At 41.8% G+C, this 26,598-nt stretch overlaps 2 protein-coding genes across 2 annotated transcripts; one reads left to right on the top strand and one right to left on the bottom strand.

The window, feature by feature from the left end:
• The first annotated feature begins 1,123 nt into the window (after window positions 1–1,123).
• TSTD1 (thiosulfate sulfurtransferase like domain containing 1) lies at window positions 1,124–3,364 on the top strand. The gene is made up of 4 exons (XM_086461346.1): window positions 1,124–1,208; window positions 1,397–1,567; window positions 1,794–1,953; window positions 3,267–3,364. Exons 1-4 carry the CDS (start codon window positions 1,124–1,126, stop codon window positions 3,328–3,330), a joined length of 480 nt encoding a protein of 159 aa, XP_086317472.1. The 3' UTR covers window positions 3,331–3,364.
• A 5,927-nt stretch (window positions 3,365–9,291) lies between these two features.
• Window positions 9,292–25,999, bottom strand: CCNC (cyclin C). Its single transcript, XM_086461345.1, has 12 exons — window positions 25,968–25,999; window positions 25,096–25,202; window positions 21,300–21,384; window positions 20,987–21,056; window positions 19,413–19,464; window positions 16,502–16,557; window positions 15,184–15,219; window positions 13,312–13,403; window positions 12,514–12,581; window positions 12,154–12,233; window positions 10,106–10,224; window positions 9,292–9,439 (listed from the first exon to the last, which is right to left on the bottom strand). Exons 1-12 carry the CDS (start codon window positions 25,997–25,999, stop codon window positions 9,385–9,387), a joined length of 852 nt encoding a protein of 283 aa, XP_086317471.1. The 3' UTR covers window positions 9,292–9,384.
• Window positions 26,000–26,598: the final 599 nt, after the last annotated feature.

The raw sequence follows: 26,598 nt of genomic DNA, 5'->3' as shown, positions 1-26,598 counted from the left end.
GGAGAGGCTGGCAGAAGGGCAGCTAGTGAACCAGTTATATGTGCCAAGTTCAATTTGTCACACTTTACAGTACCAAAAATATTTTGTTCTTGTTTTGGGAAGGAAAACTCTCATTAGTAAAGATTCAACAACATACTCCTCAAAATGCATCTTTTACAAAGAGAAAAGATCCAGTATGCCTGCCTTGAAAGACTGGAACCGCTGGTACGTAATATATCTACAAAGGTATGTAGTAAATACGGAGTACTGATTTAAAATGCGTTGAACAGAGGGACCCTCGTTTCTCTGCTTAGAACATGTCTTGGCCATCAGTCCTTCGGGCTGGAAGACTTGACGGCTTTCAAAACCAAAGCATATCAAAACTAGGGATGCGGTTATTACCCTTGGACCACAGCTCCTATGGCTGTAAGGGGACAGTGGCAAGAGTGAAAGCGATGCAGGCCAGTGCTAAAGTTGCCTTTTCTCCTCAGGTGTTAACAATGAGGGGATTTTTGGAATTCCTTTGAGTAGATTTGGCATCACAATTCCTCATCCCTGTTCAATCTCCCAGCCTTTGGTACTTTGAGGCTTCTCAACAGCTTGGCTCCATTATGGAAATTACCCTGCCCAGGCAGAGCAGCAGTTGCTGGACGTACCGAAACCAAAGGCAGCGGTTGCCTGACCCACCGGCAGCTGGTGCCAGCCGGTGCCGTACATGATGGTGGGCAGCTCCCTATGGCTTATCCGCCCAGGCCGCTTGGCTTTTTATTGCTCTGGCAAAATCCAAATCCGGGCCTTCCCTGAGCCAGGGAGGTGCCCTCACTGGCCGCATTGAGATGTCAGTTCATGGAATACGAGTATGCAAATATGTTATTGATGTCGAGTCATAAATTGTCAGAAATCAGAAGGATTCACAACAGAAAAAAAAAAATATCCCAACGGATTGTGTTTAACCCAGTCTGGCTATCCCGGCTGTGCTTCCCCGGCCCGCGCCGCCTCAAGGCCTCCGGGTCTCCGCCTCCGAGGAGAAGACGGTGCCGCCCCAGGAGCCGTCTCCTCCCCCGCCGGCGGGGGCGGGCGGCTGGCGGCGGCGGCGGCAGCGGCAGGGAGGGTCCGGGCGGCCGCCATCTTCGGAGGCGGGCTGATGGGGGCCGGGGGCTGGGGCTGGTGGCGGGCGGCGCGGGCCCTGCGGGCGGCGAGCGGCGGCTGGTGGCGGGCGGCAGCGCCCGGTGAGGCGGGGACGGGCGGGAAGGGGGGGCGGCTGCGCCTCTCCGAAGGCGGGCGGCGGGGTGAGGTTTGCCGGCGTCCGGGGGGGAGTCCCGTGTGACTGCTAAACGTTACTAGGGGCGATGGCCTTCCCCGAGGGGCCGGGAGAGCGGGGGCGGCTCTGGGCTCACGGGCTGCGCCTCTCTGCCAGGTCCCGGGGCGGCGGGTGCCACCGGCCGCAGCCTCTGCGCCGGCGGGGAGCCGAGCCTTTCCTACCGAGAGCTCAAAGACTTGAAGAAGACCAACGTCCTCCACATAGACGTGCGGGAGAGGTGGGAGATCGATAGATTTGGAAAGATCCCGGCGTCCATCAACATACCGTGTAAGTTACGAACACGGCAAGGTGGAGGCCTTGGGTGTTCCCATTTGCTCGTTGGTCAAGTCTGTGGACAAGTGGCGGTGACTGAGCAAAGAGGAGCTGTGCTAGACAGCTGCTAGTGTGTTGTGAGGCTAAACTTTTCCTCCAGAGGAACTGGAAGCCTTACTGTGTCAGCCTGTCTGTGGATGGAGAATAAATGAGGCTTTTTTTTTGGTTCTGTATTTCCCAGTGGGTGAATTAGTGGAAGCTCTACAAATGGACCCAATGGAGTTCAAGGAGCAGTACAATCAGAAGATGCCATCCAAGTCGGACCCTGTGGTTTTCTCTTGTTTGGCAGGAACGAGAAGTAAACAAGCACTTGGTTTTGCCATGTCCTTGGGTTTCAGCAGGTATGACTTGTGTGTGTAAGGATGGGATTCGTGTGGCGTCCCTCCCATGAAGCAGAAATTGTACTCAGCTTCTTGTGGGCAAGGGTAAAAATGTAAATGTGAAATATGAACAAAATGACTGGTACTTGAGTTAGACACCTCTTCTTGTCTCCACTGAACCTCGAAAGACACCGTTGGGTATTCCAGCAAAGTGAAGTGTATCTCCCTGCGCCGCAGGTGACGCAATCTGCTGCAAGACCATGCTGCCACTGAAGGGCCTTTCTGGCTTTTAGGCCTCCCTCACTGAGACGTTACTTCCTTATACAGCTTCATAAGCACTAGTCGTGAGACACAGGATGAATGGAAAGGGGTAGAACTGCTCGCTTTAGTAGAAGTACAATCTTATATTAAATAGTTTATGAAACCACACCCTTTGTTAAATTGCAGTTCTACCTGTACAGTTCACTGTTGACAAAGTACGCCATCACTTTCAGTAAAGCATTGGATTGTTTTCCGGGAGTAAAGCAGTGAAGGCAGGAGCTAGAAAGACAATGAGATTGACAGAATGAACGCAAAAGCAGCATTTGCTTGGCAGAATTGTTACACCTGTGCCAGAAGGTGCCTTGCTGGCTTGAAGACTGCAGATAGAATTTTAAAAACTGTTTGCTCATGTTTTTGCTGAGCTGTAATTCACGAACTGGAATATCCCTGCTAACTCTAGTCAAAAGTATGGAACCACATTCTTGTTTTATATCTTTTAATAAGTGGAAAAAACCCTCCATTACCTGTTTTTCATGCTGCCTAATTGATGCAGTCAGTATAGATTTGCCTAGTGAGTCTTGTTTGTTTTTTTCCAGAGTTTAGTTTTGTGCAGGCTTATGTCAGATCTATAGAGCATGTAGGTTTACAAAGAAGTAAAGATCAGCATGCTGCATTTATTTGATGACATCTGAAGTATTAGACATAATAACATGTAACTCTCCCACCACAGTGAGTCTGTTCCCTGCTTTTTAAAAAAGAAGTGGCAAACTGTTTCATTGATCCAGCTGCTACTTGCTTGCTTGTCTGATCTCCAGCATTGAGTCATTTGGAAGAAAAGAGTTACAGAACACCCTGAATGGAAGCAGGCAGTATTAGAGTACAAGGAATGTCAATCTGGCTCATTGAAGCCAGGTACAAGTGTATTTGATTGCAGAGAATTTTTGTGGGGTTTTTCTCTGATTTTTTTTATTTTGTTGTGGTTTGGAGGGTTGTGGGTTTTTTTTGTCATGTCCTCTTAGATGCCTTTTTCAAGAAGAGTCCTTCTTAACGTTGTATCTTCTGCATATTTTCAGAGTTCAGCAATATGCTGGTGGCTTTGAGGACTGGGTAAAACATGAACCTCCAGAGAAAAAATGAAGGTGACTACCCCAACCCTTGCCCCATCAGGCTTCAGGATGGTTTGTAGGTTTTAGCATTCAAACTACGTGCATTCCACTTCCAGAACACAGCCCACTCCTGTTTTCTTTTGTAAATGGACGTTGACCTTCAAATAGCCATGCGAATTAACTGCTTGGTTTAAATTATATCTAAAGACTATGGCATGAACAGAGGATGTTAAGTTTGTTCAGCTTCTACTTTGGGCTATGATTTTTGGTGAAATTATATGGAAAGAACCTAAGTGGTTATTATGTTTACAAAGATTTTTGTATGATGAGTTTATGACTGTTTAAACTAATGATGATAGGACAAATAAAATTATCCTTTCCCAAATAACTGTGTTGGGTAGTTTGTTTAGAATAGTTAAACTGGAGATATTCTAATGGAATTGGAGTAACTGCCTTAAGCACGGATTTATTATACTTCATGTGTAGCTGGAGTTTTGAAACAATTGCTGTGTTATCAAAAAGTACAAGTAAAGCACAAATTTTAAGGTTTGTACTATAGAATCATTAGGTTGGAATAGACCTCAAAGATCACCAAGTCCAACCATTGACCTAACACCCCCATGCCCACTAAACCATGTCTATGAATGCCACATCTACACGTTTTTCGAACACCTCCAGGGACGGTGACTCCACCACTTCCCTGGGCAGCCTGTTCCAATGCTTGACCACTCTTTCAGTAAAGAAATTTTTCCTAATGTCCAATCTAAGCCTCCCCTGGCATGACTTGAGGCCATTTCCTTTTGTCCTATCACTTGTTACTTAGGAGAAGAGACCGACCCCCACCTCACTACAGCCTCCTTTCAGGTAGTTGCAGACAACGATAAGGTCTCCCCTCAGCCTTCTCTTCTTCACAGTAAACAACCCCAGTTCCCTCAGCTGCTCCTCACAAGACCTGTTCTCCAGACCCTTCACCAGCTTCCTGGCCCTTCTCTGGAAACACTCCAGCACCTCAATGTCCTTCTTGTAGAGAAAGGCCCAAAACCGCACACAGTATTTGAGGTGCGGCCTCACCAGTGCTAAGTACAGGGGCACGATCACCTCCCTGCTCCTGCTGGCCACACTATTGCTGATACAGGCCAGGATGCTCTTGGCCTTCTTGGCCACCTGGGCACACTGCTGGCTCATATTCACCCAGCTGTCGACCAGCACCCCCAGGTCCTTTTCTGCCGGGCAGCTTTCCAGCCACTCCTCCCCAAGCCTGTAGCTCTGCATGGGGTTGTTGTGACCCAAGCGCAGGACCCGGCACTTGGCCTTGTTGAACCTCATACAATTGGCCTTGGCCCATTGATCCAGCCTGTCCAGGTTGCTGTGCAGACCCTTCCTACCCTTGAGCAGATCAACACTCCTGCCCAACTTGGTGTCATCTGCAAACTTACTGAGGGAGCACTCAATCGCCTCATCCAGATCATTGATAAAGATGTCACACAAGACCGGTCCCAACACTGGGCCCTGGGGGGCACCACTTGTGACTGCCCACCAGCTGGATTTAACTCCATTCACCACAACTCTCTGAGCTCGGCCATCCATGTGATTGTAAGGCCAAATCTTCACTACTGGTCAGAAAATACAAAGGGAAGCAGACCTGATGCTAGCATACTCACTGTTCAAACGTTGTGTGGTTCTTTATTTTAAAAGAACAGCCATTTTTATACACAGACCTGCTTCCAAGCACAAAAAGCTCTAGCAGTCAGTCAACAACTTCTGTTCCCTCAGCAGCGCAGTATCAAGTGAGAACTTGCCTATATTTGAAGTTATTATTACAGAGAGGTGATCATTTTAGGCTGGAAAATTTGAGGTGTCCAAGGAAGTTACTAAACACCCTTCCTCCTTTTATGTACGTTAATTTGCATATCTTAAACTTTAAAGAAAACCCCAACCCATCCCATCCCCACCTATAAATTTGCATAGTCATAATTTTAAGGATTTGTTTGTTTCAGTTTGTTTTTGTTTTGTTTTTAATGCTGTTAGCAGTTCAGGGGAACTAGCAAAGGTGAATTGCTTCTGTCTTTAGAAAATTTACATCCTAGCATAGAAGTTCAGGACTGCAGAATGTCTGGAAAAAGGAATTAAAATGTCTGGTTCTGCTCTGATCAGTACTGCAGGCAGTGTGCACCTACCCTACAGCTCTTCCGTTCTGACAGCACAGTCCACGTGGTGAGAAAAGGGCCTAAAAGTTATACCCTCTCAAGTTTAAAGAACAGAGAAGAAAAAGTAACTAATCTTCTAGAATTTTCTTTCTACTAAGTCCCACAGTCTCTCTGCAGTCATTTGTTTCTAGAGGAGAACTCCTGTAGCTGGCACGGCCAGCTGTGTTAGCTGTGCTGCCCTGACAGTGTATCTTACAGGGGCTTCTGTTCTCTCTTCTTTGCTTTGCTAATAATTAGAGACCCTGTGATGTAGCTGTCATAATAGCAAGCAATCAGTGCATTTTTCTTCCAAGTATCATTGACTTTTTAGCGGTCTTATTGCTGTACTTTATTTCCAATCCATAAAAAAATTTCCAAAATACTGGCTTAGTTTAACTGATGAATTAATGGAAGTAAGATGAAATTAAAATGCCAGGATGAGTATGGGTGATAGGTTGTGGTCAATTACTCTGCAGTTCTCACTACCTTACTCTTGAACAGTCCTTTTCAGACTGGATCAGGAGGAGTGACAGATGCCGACAGTTTTGTTGGATTTAGCCAAATCATATGATCTATTAATTTTCCCTGTTTAACATGACCTAGACTGTCAGTTTCATGATGCTGTGGGCACGGAGTCAAAGGGGCAATGGAAGCCCACTGTTGGCTGCATTGTGCCAGGCCTCACCAGGACCAATGATGCCTTTTGATCTCGATCATTAAGGTCAGACTGTACAGAAAATTTGAGACACTGACAATATTTAGCTAAATGCATTAATCATGCCTAGCAGTATTGACCAAGCCACCAAACAAAGCAAGGAGAGGTAATCAACTAAACTCAAGTCACAATTTAGTTGTAGGTGGCCAATGCTTCCTTTGGTAGCTACATGCAAGTTTTTTGGCAACACCTAAAACTACATAGCCACAAAAAGCGAACAACGAACAGTTATATTGGGTCACACCAAGATTTGTCTAGCCCATTACTTTCTGTTTGGCAGCAACCGATAATAAACACCTGAGGAAGAGCATAAAACAGGCCAAGTATGGAGTGATACAACCCCCAGATTATTCTCATTTACAGCTCAGAGTGCTTTGATACTTCATTCAGGCATTCCATGTCTCAGTAGATTTGGGTATTTGTAAATTTTCAGCACAAACTCCCAGCAGCCACAGCAGGCTGCACTGGGCTTAACAACAGTTGTGAGAAGTCATCTTCCCCTTTGTTGCTTCTCAACTTGTAATGTGTTGTTTTCCTCAGATGCTCCTGCTTCTTCTGTCACAAGTGATGAACAGTTGTGACCTCATCAGTCTTCACACCACTCCTGCTTTTTCTAGATCTCCGCTATCTTTTCTGAGCTGAAGAACTGTGGATTTTATTTTTTTTTTTTTTAATACAAAAGCCACTGTATACTTCTCTTTTTATTTTCATTAGTTTTTATTAGTCCTGGTAGTTTTTGCAAGGTGTTTCTCAAACTATGTGTAGCTTGTCAAAGTTGATGATCCTTTCTTCCTCTGTGTCTTCCTTCTGTGGATATACCTTGCTTTTCAAATGATGCTTTTTGAGTTAAGTAACTTGTCTGATCCAGTTCAGTTTGCTTCCTTTTAGATTTTTCCTTAAGTCTTTTTAGCATAGTTGGCCTGTGTTTGCTTTGACACTCCGCTGTCACCTGTAACCATGTAATCCGTAAAGACTTTCCGCTACCTCTCTTTTAATGACATAGACCATTTTTATGCATTTCTCTCCTTTGAAAGGAAGCACAGTAAAAGTGATTTTTTTCTGTGTGGTTGGTAGCAAAGCTGTTGAATTCACACTATGTTCCATTTCCTGTTGCTCCAATTTATGTCTTTCTTTTTATAACTGTCATCACTGAATCCAGTTCCTTTGACCACACTTTATTGCCTTTCCCTGTTCACACTGGAATCAGAGCTGGCAGAACTGTCCTCACCACCGCAGTAGAGAAATGACTTAAGATACTTTTAATTTACCATTCAAGAAGTGCCTGATATTTTAGCTCTGAGATTTGGGTCACACAGATAATTTAGGTGTGAACTAAAGTCTGCAAAGGCTCTTGAGCAGCAAGAAAACTTTTAGCCACACCAGCCAGAATTCTTCACTAATAGTGTGAACTCATTTCAAAACATTAGCTTTCTTAGCAGATTATGTGGTATACATGAGAAGGCTGGTGTTTCCCTAAAGAACAGCTGCTGTTTAAGAACTCCACACAGTGGTCAAGTTGCATTGATTTATTTCTATTCCCCAAGTCCACATTACAAATAGCACATTTTAGACTTCAAGAAAAAAGGCAAATAGCCAAATTCCACTTCAGCAATCAAGTATCTATAAAAGGTATGGATCAAATGGCAACAAAAGTAGCAAAGACCAAAATGTATATATTTCTTATCTCGCCAAAGTGGTTTGGGCTTGTTTACCTAATGTTTTACGAAAATAACCTGAACAGAAATAAATGCTAGTAGCCTAATGGGCTACATACAAACACACCTCCATTATATTTCACTGAGTGACCAGCCAATTACAAAGACAGGCATTTGCAAAACCAGGGGGTTTTAAAGTTTTTTGAACCAAGACGCATCACAGAGCAAGGGTTTTCAAGAATTTCCCTCCAATATTTCAAACCAGTGAAATGTGTTGCTTCAGGAAAAAAAATGGAGAACAATGTTACTGCACTTTATTTTATCATTCAATTTTTATACTTGGGCAAGTTGGTGTTATCATTTAAAATGAAGTTGTACAGAACTTAATCAGAAACAAAGTTATCTAAAAATCAAGAAACTCAATTTAGGCCAATTCCTGACTTCAGCGGGGTATTTGCCTGAGTAAGGAATACAGGATATGGCCTTCTGTTTGAAGGAATCTCATTTTCTCCAGCACATGCTTAACCAAGGAATCCCATTTCAGTTATTTTGAAGAGTTGCTCCTAACACCACAATTAAAATTAGCCAGTATGAAGCTCACCAACAGCTTGATCCTCTTAAATAAACTCTCTAATGAATCACACAAATTCACGCTAACAGTGAAGGCAGACTAACAGTTTGTATCTTTTTACAAAAAAAACCCACCATAAAAAATAGCAATCATATCCAGATTTGTACTTGACTGTGAAATATTCTGATTGTACTATACAGTACATTTACTTGCAAAAAAAAAAATATAGTATGTTGGGGTTTTTTAATTCCTAACACTTGAAATGTTTAAGAAAACTGCAGAATCACTATACATATTGCACTTCTCTGGTAAGCTGGGCTTCATAGCAAAAACATCCAAGTACATCTACTAAGTAAAACAGCGTTTTTCTAATCCAAAAAAGGAACTGATTTTTTTTTCTGGCAGCTTTCATTAAAACTGTAATGATATTTGTAGGCTCTTCTAGGCTTTGTTTCTGAAGGATTGCTGTGTTACAGAATCCAGATTTATCTTTTAAAAATCAACAAAACTCAAGGTAATTAATAGATTTAACATACAGTGCACTATCTTCCTTCAGTCACAAACAAAATGAAGACAACACAAGTCATTAATACAGTTATACTTAGGCTTCAGGTTACTGTTGCTTTAAAAATAGTTCACTTCAATGGCAAGTTACAATTCTCTCAAAGCAAACAAACCCAAAAATGAACTATTTGAGTGGATAGTGTTAATCTGTTGCAGCTTGGTTTAACGTTTGATTCCTTACACTGAAAAACCTTAGCACGTTTGCTCCAGCGTCAGAGAAAATGATGCAGTTTTAGAGAAAAAGCTTTCAAAATGCTTGACACAAACAAGCTATTTATTCTTCAAGTTCTTCGTCAAAGATGTTACTAAAACCTTCTGTCCATTTCATGAACACAGGAAAGATCCCAGGATGTCTTGAGTCAAAGTGGTCCATAAAGAAGTTCTTTGGAATGTCTTAAGATTGGCTATAACTAGAGTTCTGGCTACCATTTGGACCCTGTTCTCCTTCACTGTTTGGAAGAAAGAAAACAAAAACCACGTCTTCAAAAAGAAGCATCATATTACATTTTGACTTACTTTTTTTTTTTTAATTAAAAAATACAGTATTCTGAAAGTAGTAAAAACCTTTTGAAGGAAAATACTTCAACATATACATAAATAGGTTAAGATATTCTTCTCGGTTTCATAAAGAATGCAAAGGTTATTCTCAGCATGCATAACTAACTTCAGTGTATTTGAATAACAATTTCAATAGATCCCCATGCAGCTGCCTGCTGAATGTACTTCTGAAGTCAACATTTCAAAGTTCACATTACATAAGCATGTGCACAGGAATTTGCATGTGCAGATTCCCAACAGTGATATTTAATCACAGTAATTAAATACGACATCAAGCAGGCCCAGTTCCAACGGATCTGGCCCAGCCACGGAGCCTCACACGGCGGTTCCTTACAGTGCTAAGCTGCGCTGATCAAATTCTAATCACAAGTAAACGTTCTCCATAAAACAATGACTGTTCTGCTTCTCACTAGCTCCTGAACGATCAGACTGGCTGTTTGTAACAAAAAGGTCTGCCCTGTAAAAACATACACTATACCTCGAATGAAACATTTACTCATTCTTAAGACAGTAGTCCGGTTTTTCCATATGAAAGGTGTATTAAGGAAGAACAGTACCTGTTTGGAGGTGGTTTTGGTTTAGGCATTTTACTTAGAATAGTAGCCATCTCTTTCCTCTCATCAAAGTTCTTCCACTGCTCATACAGCTTCAGAATAACCCTGATTATTTCTAAAATCTGATGAGAAAGAAAAGGGATCCTAAGGTCAGACACAACAGTGATTTTATCTTTGTCACAGTCAGTTTAAGTGCGTAATTAATTAAACATGCCCTGAACTGAAATTAAGCAGCACAATTTTCATATTATAAACAGAGCTCTCTCACATTTAATCTGGTCTCACAATCTACCATTTCTATAATTAGTTTTTTGATTTAATTGTGAATGGAAGGCTGAACAGAACACTTTCCCTCCCATTCAACTTCTCCTCCCCTGCAAGCCAAAAAGCTTTTTATTTATTTGCAGCTACTGCCACAGCTTATAACTATGCTACTGGGAAAATATGGACATGTGGAAGCATGATGATTGCAGCTACATGACCATGGATTATCAATACAGGAACTGATGATTATCAATGTTCTATACACATCAGAGGCACCGTGTAGGGAAAAAAAAAAAAAACAAACCACAAAATATTGGTCTGAATTCATTCCTTCCAAGAAATAAAGAGCCAAGGAATGTCTATATTATTATTATTATTATTTTCTTACAAACATGTAAGAATTGTTGAACTTTCATATTCCACTTCTGGAAGCGTAAGCATTCTCTCACAATTTTGGACATTCGCTATCTACTGCACCTCAACTACCTTAATGTCCTATTACATTTCTAGCACAATATTCTATATAAAAGGTGGATAATGTTTGGTTCATAATTTGTTTCATCATTCTCTAAATTAATAAAGTAACTTTTTTTTTCTTTTTAATACATGGACTTTCATTGAGTGCTACAACAATATATATCCTCAAAACAAAAGTCATAATTGGCTAAGGGGTCCATGGTGTTAATGTGAAAAAATCGAGCTTAGATTGTATCACTGGCATGAGAACCAAGACATGTAAACATTCCAACATGTTGAGTACCACGCTTATGGTAACCTTATCTGTCAAATACAGGTTGGTTCTCCTCTGCTGCCAATTTATTATCACCCTGCTTTTATATACATGATGGTATAATCCACAGAGCTCTTGATGGAGCATAGTATGCACACTGTGCTTAAATTTGAAGAGGAATCCTGGAATACAAATACAATGCCAGGATATCATCAGTGAGATAAAGGGCAATATCGAGGGCACAGAGGGCAAAGGTATGTCTCATCCATAATATGCTATTTAATCCAGACATTCAGTTTCAAAAAAGATAAGACTGAAAAATATATGCAGGGTGAAACGGTGTGATAAGGAGTAGGAGTACTAGTTTGGCTTGCTTGCTGGAGCTAAACAAAGGTTAAAGAAGTCAACCTGAAAAGTAAAAGGAACTCACGAAGATGAAGAACAATACTGGTATGATAAGAACTCCACCCTGGAACCTGATAAATTTATGAAGGGGATTATTTGACATAGAATATGCAATAGCAGGGAACTCAACTGAATGATCTTGGTATCCCTGTGTTTGACATAGACTGAAGTCAGGGTCCTGGTCATCCTGAAAGTGTCAAGAATGTTTTACACTCTGCTATACTACGTATATTTACAGGGAGAAAATCAGAACAGTATGTAGCCACAAAGCTGAAAGGCAAATCAGAAAATTACATGCACTAGAATTTAAAAGTCAAACCCGTGCTGGCAGTCTTGAATGACGAAAAACATTGGGAATTCTTTTTCCGTCAAAAAATGCAAAGGATATTGGGTTTATATTTCCATCTGAAAAACGGCAATGCCAGCAACACTTTGCTGTTACACAATGGTTCTGTCTCGACTTTCAGAGCAGGGTGATAACCAAATGACCTGACATTGTCTCCCTCCCCAAGAGATCTACTTAATTTCAACAGCACCTTACATCTGATCACTGAATAAAGTTAAAATCAGTACTGCAGACATGTAACACAGTAGTTCATGACCACCCTTCTGGTCAGTCCACAACAGGTGTCAGGAAGTAAAACCAGAGTACCTTTTCCATATCAACAGATAGCTCAGCAAACCATTGCCTTGCATCCTTCTGCTGGACAACACAGGCCACGTGTAGGCAAGCTGCAAAGATCAGGTGACACGGATATTGAACAAAGATCCACATTTCATACAGTTAGAAACATTCTGGTTTTTTATAACCCCTATACAGTTCAACAGAGCAAACTCAGGATTAATTATCTGATTTTTCTTCAAGACTTTACGTTGCAAGGCTACGCTGTCAGTATTGTATGACATGCAAACTGAAGCACCTTATGGGGGCACTCTAAGGAACGCTTGTTGATTGGACAGTGCAGAGAATACATCCATTTAAACATGACGAGACATTACTTGTGTTACTTACCTAGAGCTATCATGAAAGGAGGGTACAGCAGACAAAGATCAGTTCTATATGTGTCATTCACTATCCTCCTGTGCAAAAAAAGAACTTGTAAGTATCGTCCCATTCACCTTCAGACTATATGACTTCAAAATCTGCTGTCAGTTTATAAAGATTTCGCCAGCTTCCCAGATGGTAGAAGCAGTGAGGCCACAGGGCAAAACAGCAAGAGAAGAGATCTCTTCCCCTGTAAAAATCTCTTAAAGCCTTTCCTTTTTTCGCTTGTACTCACAGCAGAAGTTTATTTGAAAGCGCTACTGTAGTACTGTAATTGTCTTTCTGCAGAGGGTGTTGACATATACCATAAAATAATTATCACTGTTTCACAAGTAAGTAAGGGCAACCATAAAAGTAGTATTTTTACTGCCTTTCTGTATTTGAGAAACAGTTCAAGAGTAAGAGTTCTAACATAGCTAAAAATCCCTGTACACTGTCTACCTCCTATGACAAGATACAACAGAAAGCCAATGTTGATAGAAAAAGATTACCTCTACTCATAGTCATCATTCAGTAGTGTAAAAAACTGTGCTATTAGAACTAGTCTAAAAATAAAAAATAGACCACTGCAAAGTAAAATCATTACAGGGTTAAAGACAGAATAAGTTAAGTCAGGAAACATATACCTGCACAGTTTAACTAGGGCAGCCTTTGTATTCAAATACAGCTAAGCCTGCTTTCGCTTAGCCACCTTTGAAGCATAACTGTTAAACGCTTGCTTTCTTGCTGAAAGGAGGCACTATTGTTAATCATTGTATTCATTACCATGCAAGAGGTAGCAGCATGTCTTCTTGGCCCATATCTTGCACATATTGGAGCAAAGGTCTATAAGGATGATATACTATCAAACAGCAGTCCTAGGAAAAATGTCAATGGGATAAAAGTTAGATTACAATGCAGAACGTGTTGTCAGTTCCTATTAAAAACATTTGGTTTACAAGTCAATTACTGATCTTATTTTTTTTTTAAGTCACATTCTGACACCTAACCCTGCTCTAATGAGGGCAGCGCTCTCTCTAGAATACCATTACATAGCATGGTTGCCAGCCTGTCAATGTCCTTCCCCCAAGAGACAGAGAAAGCCACATCTGCAGCACACTGAAACCTCATTTGCTTACAAACCCGTAATTCCCACTTGGAAATACAAAACACTGCCAGAAAACAGTCTGTCACTAAATACCATACACGGAAAGCATGCCAAAATAATTGACACTGGTTTGGAAAGAAAGAAAAGGGAAAAAAAATCCACTGCTCTCAAATACCCTCTTTTCAGGCCCATATTGGTGTAACCAAGAAGAAATAACCCTCTTGCTGAAAACAGCCAACTGATGGATACTATAGGTGAAAGCCACATGAAGTTACATGTGCAGAACACTGAAGTGAGGCACAGTTGTTATACATAATATAAATTGCATAGCGTACTGGAAAAATAAGTTAATCCCCAAAATGTACCTTCTAAAGTTTACCACTTTGTGATAAAACTCCTGTATACAAAACTCAACAAGTTATTGCCACGTATAGCGGACGTATCAAGGACTAAATCTAAACGGGATATCTAGAAAGTGGTTATAACAACTGTAGGCACAAGCAAAAACTTGGATCCGACCTCTTCTGTGTCCTGTTCCCAAAACATACCCTTTCTCAGTTGCTGCCTAACTCACTAGGCTCCTCCACAGTTTCTCCCTCCTTTTCTCTGCACCTGAGCAGAACTACTCTAGTATAGCGAGCTTGGTGCCCAACCCATCCAAGTCCAACCAACATGCAGAAATTAGGCACCCCTTTACCTAAGCCCCCTAAGAAGCCTGGGCTGCATCCTTTCAGCTGCCCTAGAAAACACAGCAATGGGACAGCAACCCTTACAACAACCAGGGACACCTCCTTTCTTTGAAAGTGCCTGAAAGAAAACATCATGTTGCGCTCCTTTCATCCAACTGCCTGACAGTTACAGCACCATCTCAGGAAACGGGAGGCCCTGAATTCACTTTCTTCCTTACAGGATTCAAACTCACATCTCACTTCCTAGGAGATTACTCTAATTACCAGGTTACAGACTAGCCTGAGCAGGATACTACCCACACCTTCTGCTGAAGCTGGAACACATATGTATAGCTCCAGTTCCTTCCAGGTACGAAGAACAGGGCACAGAAAGAATACAACTCTTCATGCTTGTGACTGGCCATTCATCTGGGGAAATGAGGACACTAACATCCTGGTCTCTGCATCAGGACTTACATTCAGTTACCTTTCTTTTAAAACCAGAAGCAGTTCTGGAAGCTGAACTTACGCTTTACCCATCCCAACAGTACTCTAAACACCAGGATGCAGAGCCATACATACTCCTTCTGTCCCTACCGCTCCTGCAATCTGCCCTTTTTCTGTTCAGAAGTCCAGCTTCAACACAAGGAGGTGAGAATGCCCTCGCTCAGCCTAGATGCCAGCACAGTCATTATGGCATTCTGCTGAAAACGTAAATGTTAGACCTGCATGGACACCACTCTAAAATTGGATGGGGGGCAAAAAAGACAGTAGAATGCACATTTCATAGCACAAAATTAAAAGCATTCTTCATCAGTAAAAAGTAAACTGAAGGAACAGTAAAAAAAAAAAAAGCAAACCACCAAAAAACCCCCCACCTACCATTAACTCTAAGAGATAGAATTCACATTCTAGTATCTGCAAAGAAGTAAAATCACAGTTAAACAGCAGCATGTTTCAGAGAAGAATTAACTGAATCTTAACAGTTTAACATTATGAATGCACAGAAATTCTCAACATGTATTTCCAACAGTCCTAAATGCATTTAATCTGAAACTACAAAACCAAACAAAAATCAAACTACCATTAGCCACTGCCTTACCACCATCATAACTTCACTCCAGTCATAACAACAATGCATTTAAACATTTTGGATCCAGTTTACTATGAAAGACTACTTCATTGGCAGTACTTGTCTGATTTGTTTCAACACCTGGCAGCAGCAAATTGTTCCCAGTGTATAAACACTTAATACCAATAGAGAAGTCCTTTTGTAGAGTTAGAGCCTCTTCATCAGGCCACCAACATGCCAAATGGCATTTTAAAGTATTTTCAGATTTAATTTCATATGAAATATTCTGTCCAATTGTAGCAATTAAATCGGCTCTCATTTTCCATAGAGATAGTGACGCATTAGTGATACCAAGGAAAAGACTGGACTGCTTTGGCTACAGGAAAGCAGCACTCCAAGATATATTTCCATTTGCCTTTATTTGTAAAATAGCAGTGAAGTTTTATTGTGAGATCTTAGATATTTTATATTCTGATATATCATTTGGCTTTCTAGACTGGGTGAAAATCAAACCAACAAAAAAATAATATTTGTCACAGTTGATCTGAAAATAATGACATCTGTTTAACTTTCACAATACTACAGCACAGGTCAAAGCTGGTTTCCAGAAAAACTACAAAATCTCTCAGCATCGTGAGAATGCCTTGGAAACCACTGGTAAATCTGATTTTTAAACCATAAATAAAAATTATTTTTCAAAATACTTTACATTTTATAGGCAAAAATAAAACTGTTTTCTGTAAGCCAACTGTTCTGCCTGCAAGCTTGGAAGCATCCCAGGTGCAAGGGCTATTTACCTTCCCTGAAGCAATGTATTTTTAAACAAGAACATTCAAAAAAAGCTAAATCTCTTTTATCATCATACTGTATAAAAACTACTATTTCAGTCACCCAGTCACATCACTTCTCTTTATAGCGTTTCTGTCAACAGTTTAAGGAAAGGTTATATAAGATTTATCACTTTTAAAAGTAACTTTCCCAATAATCTATCCAAAACTAATTACGAGCGACTTGACATACGAGTATGAAAATACTTATTTCTTAGAATTTAAAAGACAGGCTTTCCTGCTAATAATTATTTGTCTTTTGATTTATTTGATCAAGTGGTATTTTGAACAGCATACTTACATGGTTCATCCTATAAGGAAACTCCTTCGGAAAGGCATACGAAAACCTAGTTTTCACTACAGTAAAGAGAAATCAGTAGGTTAAAAATGATGTAATTAATACTTTTACTTCTTTCCCTTTCTATTAATTCATCCGTATAATAGCCCTTCAAATCCATTTGGCAGCACAACCGCTTGCAGTACAAAAGGTCTGTATTTGAATGAGAAAAGTTAGAAGATTTAAGATCCTGAAAGGGAAAGAAATACACCTGAAACCCAGATTTACACAGGTACTCAGTCAGACACTTGCCTGCTGCTTTGGGCACTATTAAATCTTCTGGTTAATCATCAACTAGCTTATGGGCACCTAATTTTCCACAAGTTACCATTCACAGAGCTATCTACCTATTGATGACACTCCAAACCTGGTTATCTCTTCAGGATCTCAGTTCCAACACTGAATCCAAATGGAATTTTCACATGGGATTTTTTACATAGGCTTGACCCTTCAATCAAGACACAAGATTTTAAATCACGTAATGAAGTGTTAGAAAAGCAAGACTGACAGCAGGGTGAGGGACCTCAGACAAGAGATCTTATTATGTCCATGATGCAAAGATTTTGGATATGCAAAAAAAAGGCTCAAATTCAAAGAAGTCATTTCACCACACTGCAGATCAATGTCCTAGGCACATGGATTATCAGACATTTCAAGGGTGTTTCTCTCCTTGAGAGAGACACGTAAGCATCTGCTTAGACATATGATACGATTCAAGACACTCACCTCCAAGAGAATGTTCAAATATATCCTCAGTTTTCTAGCTTATGATGATCCCCAATTTAGATACCTAATTATCCTTGTGCATTTTACAAGGAGAACGGGTACAAATAGCGCACTGTTAATAATTATGTTGCAAAACCAGAGTGATCTCATCTTAGAATGCTGAGCAAAGAAAAACTGAAGTACGCTTGAGGACGTTGATTTGAGGTTTGTACAAGTGAAGCATTTAAAAATCTATTTTAAGTCCCTGTCCTCCAAGGAAAACGGGTAACATTTAACATCCTGGAAGTGGACAATATTCCTTACATTAATGACAGACAGTATATTATGAATTGATACTATTTCCAGAAAATCAGTACGCTGTTCACTTTGATGAAAAGACAGTGTCAGTCTTCTGGACTAAAGACTTCAACATTTAGACCTATGGTGGACTAGAAAATTTGCTGTAGGACAAAGAGACGAGGCTACTGGTTGGAAATTTCAATTACTTAATTATTTCAAGAACGAGAAGAATGAATAAAACAGGTTTCTCAAGAAGCTCACAGGCTGAAGAGATACATACTAAAAAAAAAAAAGAAACACTTTGAGGGGGAAGATAAGGAAACAAAACATTTTTCCCACAAAAAAAGCTGCAGACACAACCATATGGAGCTGCCCTTTCAGTGAGCCGTGGAAACGGAGTGAAAAGCTTTTGAAGAGGTTGCCAGAAATCAGTCTCAGACTATCTTCCTTACAAAGGAAGCATGTATCACTAACTTCATGTTTCTACCTCACTAAAAGCAAACAAACCTTTTCAAGCAACCAGTATGACACGAGTCACTCCTTTTAAAGTTAGCTTTCTTTTACTTGTCTCGCCTCATCGTTTTTCGCCTTTTGTATGAAGACCTCCAAAAAAATTGCTGTGTGCTACTGAAGCAACGCTGGCAAAGAAAGACCAGGTAGAATAAAAAGACATAAATGCTAGGAGAAAGCCTGTTGCTTTTGTCCCTACTTCCATGAAATGCAAAGTACTTATCAGGGCAGGCAGGGCTTCTAGGTCTGAAGGAAGAACCATGGGGGAAATCTTCTGCGGGACTCTTGACACTTGGGATTTTCAGAAACAGCATAGCTCAGGACTAGAAGTCCAAGTAAAATCAGCTGCTGCGTATTTACCAAAATCCATCTAACTTTCTCACTGATGCATCAACACTGCCACATAGATCTGTGCTTTGAGATGCTACTGATGTAAAAATAGCAACTCTTACTGCTAAATCCAGTACTGGTCTTGGTCACGCTGGCACTGAAGATGCGTTTCAGTTCCTGGTGGTAGAACTGTCATACGGCCAGCCCCACGGACCGATACACTTACTGGATGTGGAGGCTACAGATGCAGCCAGTCACCTGTCCCCTCCACAGCTAAGAGGGATTTTGAAAGCGCTGACCTACATTTTGAAGAGCGCAGCCAGGAATTGTCTATTGAGAGCAGCTGGACCTTCTGGGTCACATTACAGCATTCAGTTAAGGAAGCTTTAAAGTGATGACTTTAAGACCTTGATGGATGAGATGCAAGTTACAGAAACTGGGAAATATAAGGCAAGTGGGAAAGATAGAGAATTAAGGAACTACATGGTGATTTTATTACATTTATTTGTGAACAATATATGGGTTATAAAATGTATTTTTATAAATAAATGTAATGTGCAAAGACTAATTTTATGATGGGTAAAAAAAGGATTACAAAAAATTAGAAGGTATACAGCCTACCAAAAATTCTGAAAAAAGGTAGTTCCATGGAGCCATACCTCTAATAAAAAAGACAAATAAAGCCCTAAGTTTCCAACTCTATGAGTAGTTCAGAAGCCAATTTACGACTCAAGACTATTTATAAAACTCAATACTTAATTTTACCATTTTGGTTTTATTTATGCTTGGCATAATTTCCAACCAGAACCAAAACTAATACAGAAAGGACCCTTCTGTTTCCCTGTACAGAAACAGGTTATTTATTCCAAATGGCTTTAACTGGCTCCTAACAGTCAACATCAACATGCAAGCCCCTCATGACTTCATAAAATGTACCTTTTAAAAACAGGTAACGAAACCCACAAAGACAATGTCTGATCTCCCTATACAGATACCCAACCACAGTATAATGAAAATCATCGATACTTACATACAGAAGTAGCAGCAGAAATCAATCTTGTATTTGAAACAACACCAAATTCCTGAAGAAAAAAAATGGTAAATGAAGTGAATCACCTGAAATACCATATACTCACACTATTATTAAATTAAAATAAAGCTTCTTACTAAAGTGGGCTTCTTTATTCAGTATTTCTTTTTTTTCCCCACCCCCACCCCCTTTTTTTCCCCCCCTTAAGGTGAACAGGGTAAACTCTTAGGTAAAGAGTTTTTTCATTGATTAGTTATTTTGTTGTTTGAGTTGTGAGGAACAGTAAACATTCATGAAAGGTACTAAAGGCACAAAAGCTCAGTTGGCTAACACTACATACAAAATAGATAAGCGGGCTTCAAGAAGGTATGTTGTTTTTCCTTAACCCACTTGGAGAGAAAACTGCCTTTAGAAACCTGTCACGAACTACCTTTTTTTTACTGTGTTCCCATGAAGCCTTAGCTCCTCTGCTGAGACAGTCAGCAAGCTGGAAATTTTCTGTATACAGTGCTCTTTCAGAGAAGTGCATAGCTGAATCGTTACTGCTATAGCTGCTCTCTAAAGTTGCAGAAGCTTTAGCGTAAGGAAGGCTGCACAGACTTCTAGTATTTGTTCTAAAACATAAGGTACATCTGAGCATACATACTCTATGTCTGTACTTTCTTAAAGGCTTAACTAACAGGCTGATAAGAAAATACTCTCTCCAATGTTCTGCATTTTTCTCCTTTCCCCTTTCCTTCATCTCTTTCAAACACTGAAAGGTATCACAGTATTTGTACAAACAACAGCATCACATGTAGACACTGGTTTAGTAGGACTTCTACCATCCACTACATATTTGAGTTCCTCCTGTAAAATGCATCAGTGCTGACATATCACAAATGGGCCAATTTGATTTTTTTTTTTTCATTATGCAGACAATTCTCAAACAGCTGAAAAACTTCTTGCATTACAGAGGACTAAGAGCAGCGCCCAACTGATGCCAGCTCTTGGCCATGTTCAAAGTGAACTTCTAATGGTGGAGGCATGGAGCCTTCTCACCACTATCCCTAATGGGTACCGGTTCCTTATAAATTCCTTATAATTCCTTATAAATATATGAGCTACAACATACTTTTAATTCAAGTATGAAAGTGTGGTAAACTCTGAGGATCCCTCACTACATGAAAGGGAAAAGGATAATTAGGAAAAAGTTTCAAATTACGTTTTAAAGTTTGAGTAAACATAGATAAGGAAAAACACACCAGAAAGGAGACACTGCACAATTTAAAATATAATGTATGTAAATACGTAAGCAGTGTATTGCAGTGAAACAGCCATTTAAAATACTCTCCAACGTTCAGAGGCCCTTCAGGGTTAGTAATTCAGACAAAATTGTGAAAGATCAAATACTAAATAACATGTTTGAAGGCCTTCTCTGTCTCCTTTTCTTAAATGCTATGGAAATCTATACAAAAAAGAGAAGCCTTCAACCCCCAAAGCATCAAGAATGACAAAAAATTTAAAAGTCCTAAACGTTTTCTCTCTCTCATACATCACATAATTTTACATTAAAAAATTGTAATACTTCATACCTCTACTTTGGATGCCAAAAACACACACGTAGGAGCCATTAATACTGGATCTATACTTTTTAGGGAATATCTGAAATGTTACAACAAAATTATAATATGTTGTTTCATACACGTAGAACGATTCATCTATTAAGAGCACCACACTTCCTTTTGAAAAAGCAAAGCTTAAGTTAATTTTATTAGCATAAAAGCTTTACACCATCCAGAAAACAAAAGTGGCACTGTTTTTAATACAGAACTGCATTTTAAAAGGGCTACCAAAATGTGCCTAGCAAATGTTTTATTCTTGTACCATCATAGTAAACAATCCTACCTGGCATAGAATCTCTTGAAGTAGACTGTAGCAGTGGCAATAACTTGTTGTCTTAATTTAAGATGTTCACCTAAAGCCTGGATAACTTAAAAAAAAAAATGAACAAAAGCTTGAATTGAGTTTTTACAACAATTTGACACCAAATAGCAAAGGATTTCAAAACATGACTACTGCTGGGGATTCTAAGGAGCAGCAGCAGAGTCTTCTCCCTCAGTTCAGGTACGTTGTTCTGTTGTGACAACATGTTGCTGTAAACCTACAGACCTGCAGGTGAAGAAGCAGCATGGCATCCTGAAGCTTGTGGACACCTTCAAAAAGGGAAAGGTAACTTGACTTCATTGTGTACAAAGCGAATATGACCTTAAAGAAGATGACAACACAAATCTCAGAAGGGTAAAGCTTGGGTATTCCATTTGAGAGCAAAACAAATTCAAGCACTTAAAATGTAAGCCTGGCTTTTCAGTGCCATGCAAAATGGATGGGGTTTTTTCAAACAACTAAAGCTGCCAACACAAACATGGTCATTAAATTTGGCAGAGGCAGCAGGTGTTAAAAAAATGACATATTTAGTCTAGGGAGAGGGGGTGGGAGACCAGAGGATGCAGTCAGCTGCTCCATCATGGTGGTCCTCTGCCAGTTGGCCAAGAAACAACCCTGGTGTCATCTGTGCAGGTAGCTCTTGTTTGGCCTCCCAGGCAAAGGAAAGGTGCCAAGCAAATTAGATGCATCAAGCTGGGAATAAGAGCAGGGGTTGGATATAGAGAATGGCACAGCGAAACATAAGGTCACTACTTGTTATTTTTCCCATACTTCTTCACAGCCATTATTCTGAGCAAGGGCTTGGCTGTGTTAAGACTCTCTCTTCTTTTTTTAATCCCTCACCAGAAACGTTTGAAACAGCAATTTAAAATACACTTAAGTATATATTTAGGATATATACAGCAAGATCAAGACAACAACCACTGATGAGAAAAGCAAACCATTCTGTGATCAGTCATTGCTAAATTCTTAGTAACCACTTAACCGTGCAAGTCCAGATTTTTTTCCCCATGCTCTTATCCCATATGCCTTGTGAACAGTCAGGGTACACCCTACTCTCACTTGTAATGAACGTCACAGCGTTTTAAAACACACAAATATAAGGACATTGTTGGCTAGAAAAGGGCTGAATGTAGGAGAAAAGGAGAAAAACACACTGAACAGCACTGATGACTGGCAACATTTTATTCTCCCTCACAGGAAAAGGCAACTGATTTGTCACCCGCTACGATTACCCAAAGCAACATTAAGTCCCTATCCGTGTCATGTCACTCTTTTCCTAAAAAGAAGAATGCCAAATTGAGACTAGCTTGCCAGTGACAGTAGGACAAGCAATATTGCCAGAAAGGAGGTTAAGCCCAGTGTGCAATGTCTGTACAAATATTAAAACATTTATCGGTGTATCTTGGGAGGTTTGAAAGGATTTTTCCTTTTGATTTCACCATGGGGCTACAAAGCTGTCCTACTACCAGGGCATCAGAAAAATTCAAATATTAAGCTAAACAGAATTCTCCAAATATGTTTCTCACTCCCCTGGGATTTTCAGGAACAGTTAGGCCATCTGCTGCCAGAGAAAAATCAAGTGTGGTTTAGGGGGAAAAAAATGGACAAGAGCCTAGAGAGACTTAACGAAATGGAAGCTTGTATATGCTGGGAAAAGATCCAATACTTGTAATTATTTTTTTTATATATATATTTTAAAAGAAACTATTGGAATATTTATTCCTTTTATGTTTACAAAATACTTGGCTTCAGTGAGGTTTTTTTAAATAAAAATTATTTTACATCTCAGTGCCCTGAGCAGCCTCTAACACAAACATTACACCTTCTGCCCTAAACCAGAAAGGGAAATCAATTAATGCATTTTCAAACAAAAACAAAAACTCTATTAAGATGAGGTGATCCGAAGAGAAATCAACATCAATATCCCTTTTGAACTATTTTTGAAGATGATCGTTTTCCTTCTCTACAGTATTAAGGTCCTGAGTAGTTGCGCACGGCCGTACAATCAGCTGGTGATCTACCACGCTTGTTTTCCAATGAGGAGGCAGCAGGAAACTGCCCCTCTCCAGGCAATCTTTTGGTTGCTTTCAGGGGCAACCATCTCCTGGGCAGACACATGCTGAATGTGACAAGCCATGGCCGAGGCTCACATCCCTGCCCGGATAATGCAGGAGGTGAGAGAGGCTCTATAAACCCAAAGCAGGGTCCTTACTTAGAGGCAGGTGATCGTACAAAACGTATCAAGGGCTTGACCACGGCAAGCTCTGCCGGAGCTCCCACCAGTACAGAGCAGCCCCTGACTGTCCTTCCCATGAAGGTGCCTCTCTTTGCTACAGAAGGGGTGGAAGCCCAGCCCCGCTGTCTCCTCCAGGGCAGGCTGTGTTCATAGGCACATACGGGAGATGCTGGCAGAGCTGCCCTCCAGCTGCCGCAGGTCACACGCTGTACCTTTGGGGAGTGCCAAGGGAAAGGAGCCTGAGAACCACAAACTGAAACCATCTCATCTACTTTGTAAATCTTTGTTTACTCAAGAAAAGTACTGAAGTGAAACATTTAAAAAAGCATATTTCGTAATTCAAATTAATAGTGAAAATTAGCATGGAAACACCGTTTTAGAAATATCAGTACCCTGTATTCTCTTGTTGCATTATGAAGCTACGAGACTTTATTTTAACCTGAAGGAATTTCAGGAACTGATCGAATAGGTAAATCATTGCTTGCTTGATTTCCCAGTGCCGTATAACCGAGAACACAGATGTATCCACAACAATCAGATTTGCAGCATATGCAATTATAATAAAAATAGCCAAGCTAAGAGAGAAGCTGGGACAAATATCTTTCACAGATATCATTCCAGCACTGACCTAAGATCTTCCAGTGGCCTTGGGAAAGTCACTTAACTTCTCTGTCTCAAGTCTAGCCAGATAGATGAAAAAAATAAGCATTCTGTACTTTAAAGGACTGCTGTAAAGGACTCTGTACTTTAAAGAGCTGTCTGCAAACAAATTACTTCTTAGCAATATCCTTCGCTTAGGGGAATTTTTTTAAAAATGCTGAACAATTGCACAGAAAAGAGTTTAAGTGCCAGTGTAATCTGATCCACACCAGTGCAGCCATTCATATGGTTAAATGCTTTGCAGGATCAATTAAGTCTTAGATAACTTCACAGACAAGCCCCGAACGCTTTGGGAGAACAGGCTGCCTGCCAACAGCTCTGAGAAACTTGAAGACAATTTGAGAGCCACCCGGTGCTGGGGAATCGGTCACAAGGCAAGACACAGGCTGTGGCCCAAGTTTCAAAGAATGTTAACTGAACACAAATAACAAGTTTCCAAGCTTTGCTGTTTAATAGGACTGCACAGATCAGCTAAAATACTTACCACAGCCTAAGAGCCCACCAAAAGCCCAGCTTGAGTATTAATGCTTGACAGCGAGCCTTTAATACGCTAGCTTAGCTGTTTCTGCTTGCTTCTCTTCCTTTCTGGTAAGAACCTCTCAAAAATATGAAAACGTACCCTGCTTTGTCCCATCACAGGTTAAAACGTTACATATGCAGCTAATTTGCCTGCGAGCTCTCCTAAAATTGCGTTAATACAACTAACAAATGACAACGTTCTTGATATGGCAGTTTCTTGTTAAAACAGGTTATGAAAGTATATGTAACATTACATTCTGTAAGCAACTCAAACTTGCATTTAGACATGGCAGATACTGTACAGATTTTATGGCGGAAATAAAAATAAAACAGTTTTACCATTAGTAAAAAATATCTGTAGTTTCCAATATTCTTCTTCAGTTAGAAATTTCAAGTCTTTCTGGCGTTCCTTCAACAGATCTTGTTTATCCAAAATCCATTGTAAACTAAAGGAAGGGAAAATAATTTCAGCAACTTTTTGTCAACATTATGCCGAGCGTCTCCTGGACAAACCGACTACAGGTTAAGGCTCGGGGCTAAAGGGCTAGTGACCTTTAACCAGGACACACACAACCTTCTCAAGCAAACGTTCACCAGGGTTTTCAAAGCTAGACTTCTGAAACAACACTAACCCGCAGGGGCTAAGACCAGCCTTTACCTACGGTAAACCGAACCGGCTGCGGAGCGGTTTCGCGCTGCCAGGGCCTGGCAAGGTTTACCTTGTACCTAGTCCATCCCGGCACCCCTTCAGACCCGACGCGCTCCGCAGAGGGCATTTTAAGGCAGCTCAGCCCCGGCTGCCCTCACGCTGGGGACCGCTGCCCCGGGACCGCAACCGCCCACACTCCGCCGCCGGGGAGCAAGGCAGCGAGGGCACGGACATCGGGACGCGACCCCCCTCCCGGAGAGCCCACACACTCGCACAGGCACGGCGGGGAGAGGCGAGGCCGGGCGGTGGGGCGAGAGGGAGGGAGGGAGCCTCGGAGCGGCCCCGGCTGCTCCCTCACCCCGGCTCGGCTCTCGCCAGGGCTCTGCGGCGAGCAGGCCCCGCCGCCGCTGGGAGACGCCGCGGCGCTCCCCTGGCCCCCGCCGGGCCTCCCGCCGGCGCCGTGCCCCGCGCCCCGGCCCCGGCCCGGCCCGGCAATGAATGGACAAAGCGCGGCGGTGGCCCGCAGCCCCCTCGCCCCCCACCCCGCGGCCGCGGCACCCACTAGTGCGAGCTCTGCCAGAAGTTGCCGGCCATGGGGAGGAGAGAAGAGGGGAGGAGGCGCCCGGGCCCGCGATGCCCCGGCCCCGCCGCGCCAGCGCCGCCGCCCCCGCGCCGGCAGCAGGAAGGAGGCGCCCGCCGCCACCGCCCCCACGCCCGCCGCCACCGCCGCCGGCCGGCAACACGCGGCACTGGGAACCGTTCCCCTGCGCGGGGGTTCCGGCAGGCCCCGGCAGGCCAGGCTGGCGGCCGCCACCAGCGGCCCGGTGGCGTGGCGCTGCTGCTGCCGCCTCCTGCCAGCCCTCCCGCTGCCCGCCAGGCTCCCGGGCGCGGCCAGCCACTGTGGCGGTGAGGGGCGAAGGCACCGGGCGGGGGGGCAGGCGCCGTTGGAGATCCCGCCGGCTTTGCAGGGCTTCCCTGTGCGGTGCTGGCTCCGTAGGGACGCGGAGCGGTTTGGGCTGGAAGGGACCTTCACAGACCATCTCGTTCCAGCCCCCCTGCTGTGGGCAGGGACCCGCTAGACGAGGTTGCTCAAAGCCCCATCCAACACACTTCCAATGATGGGGCATCCACAACTTCTCTGGGCAGCTCATCCCTGTGTCTCACCACCCTGATCGTAAAAAATTTCCTCCTTG

The sequence above is a fragment of the Leptosomus discolor genome, chromosome 2, assembly GCF_034619465.1.
Source record: "Leptosomus discolor isolate bLepDis1 chromosome 2, bLepDis1.hap2, whole genome shotgun sequence".
Lineage (NCBI taxonomy): Eukaryota > Metazoa > Chordata > Aves > Leptosomiformes > Leptosomidae > Leptosomus > Leptosomus discolor.
This window is presented reverse-complemented; position numbering and strand designations above follow the sequence as displayed.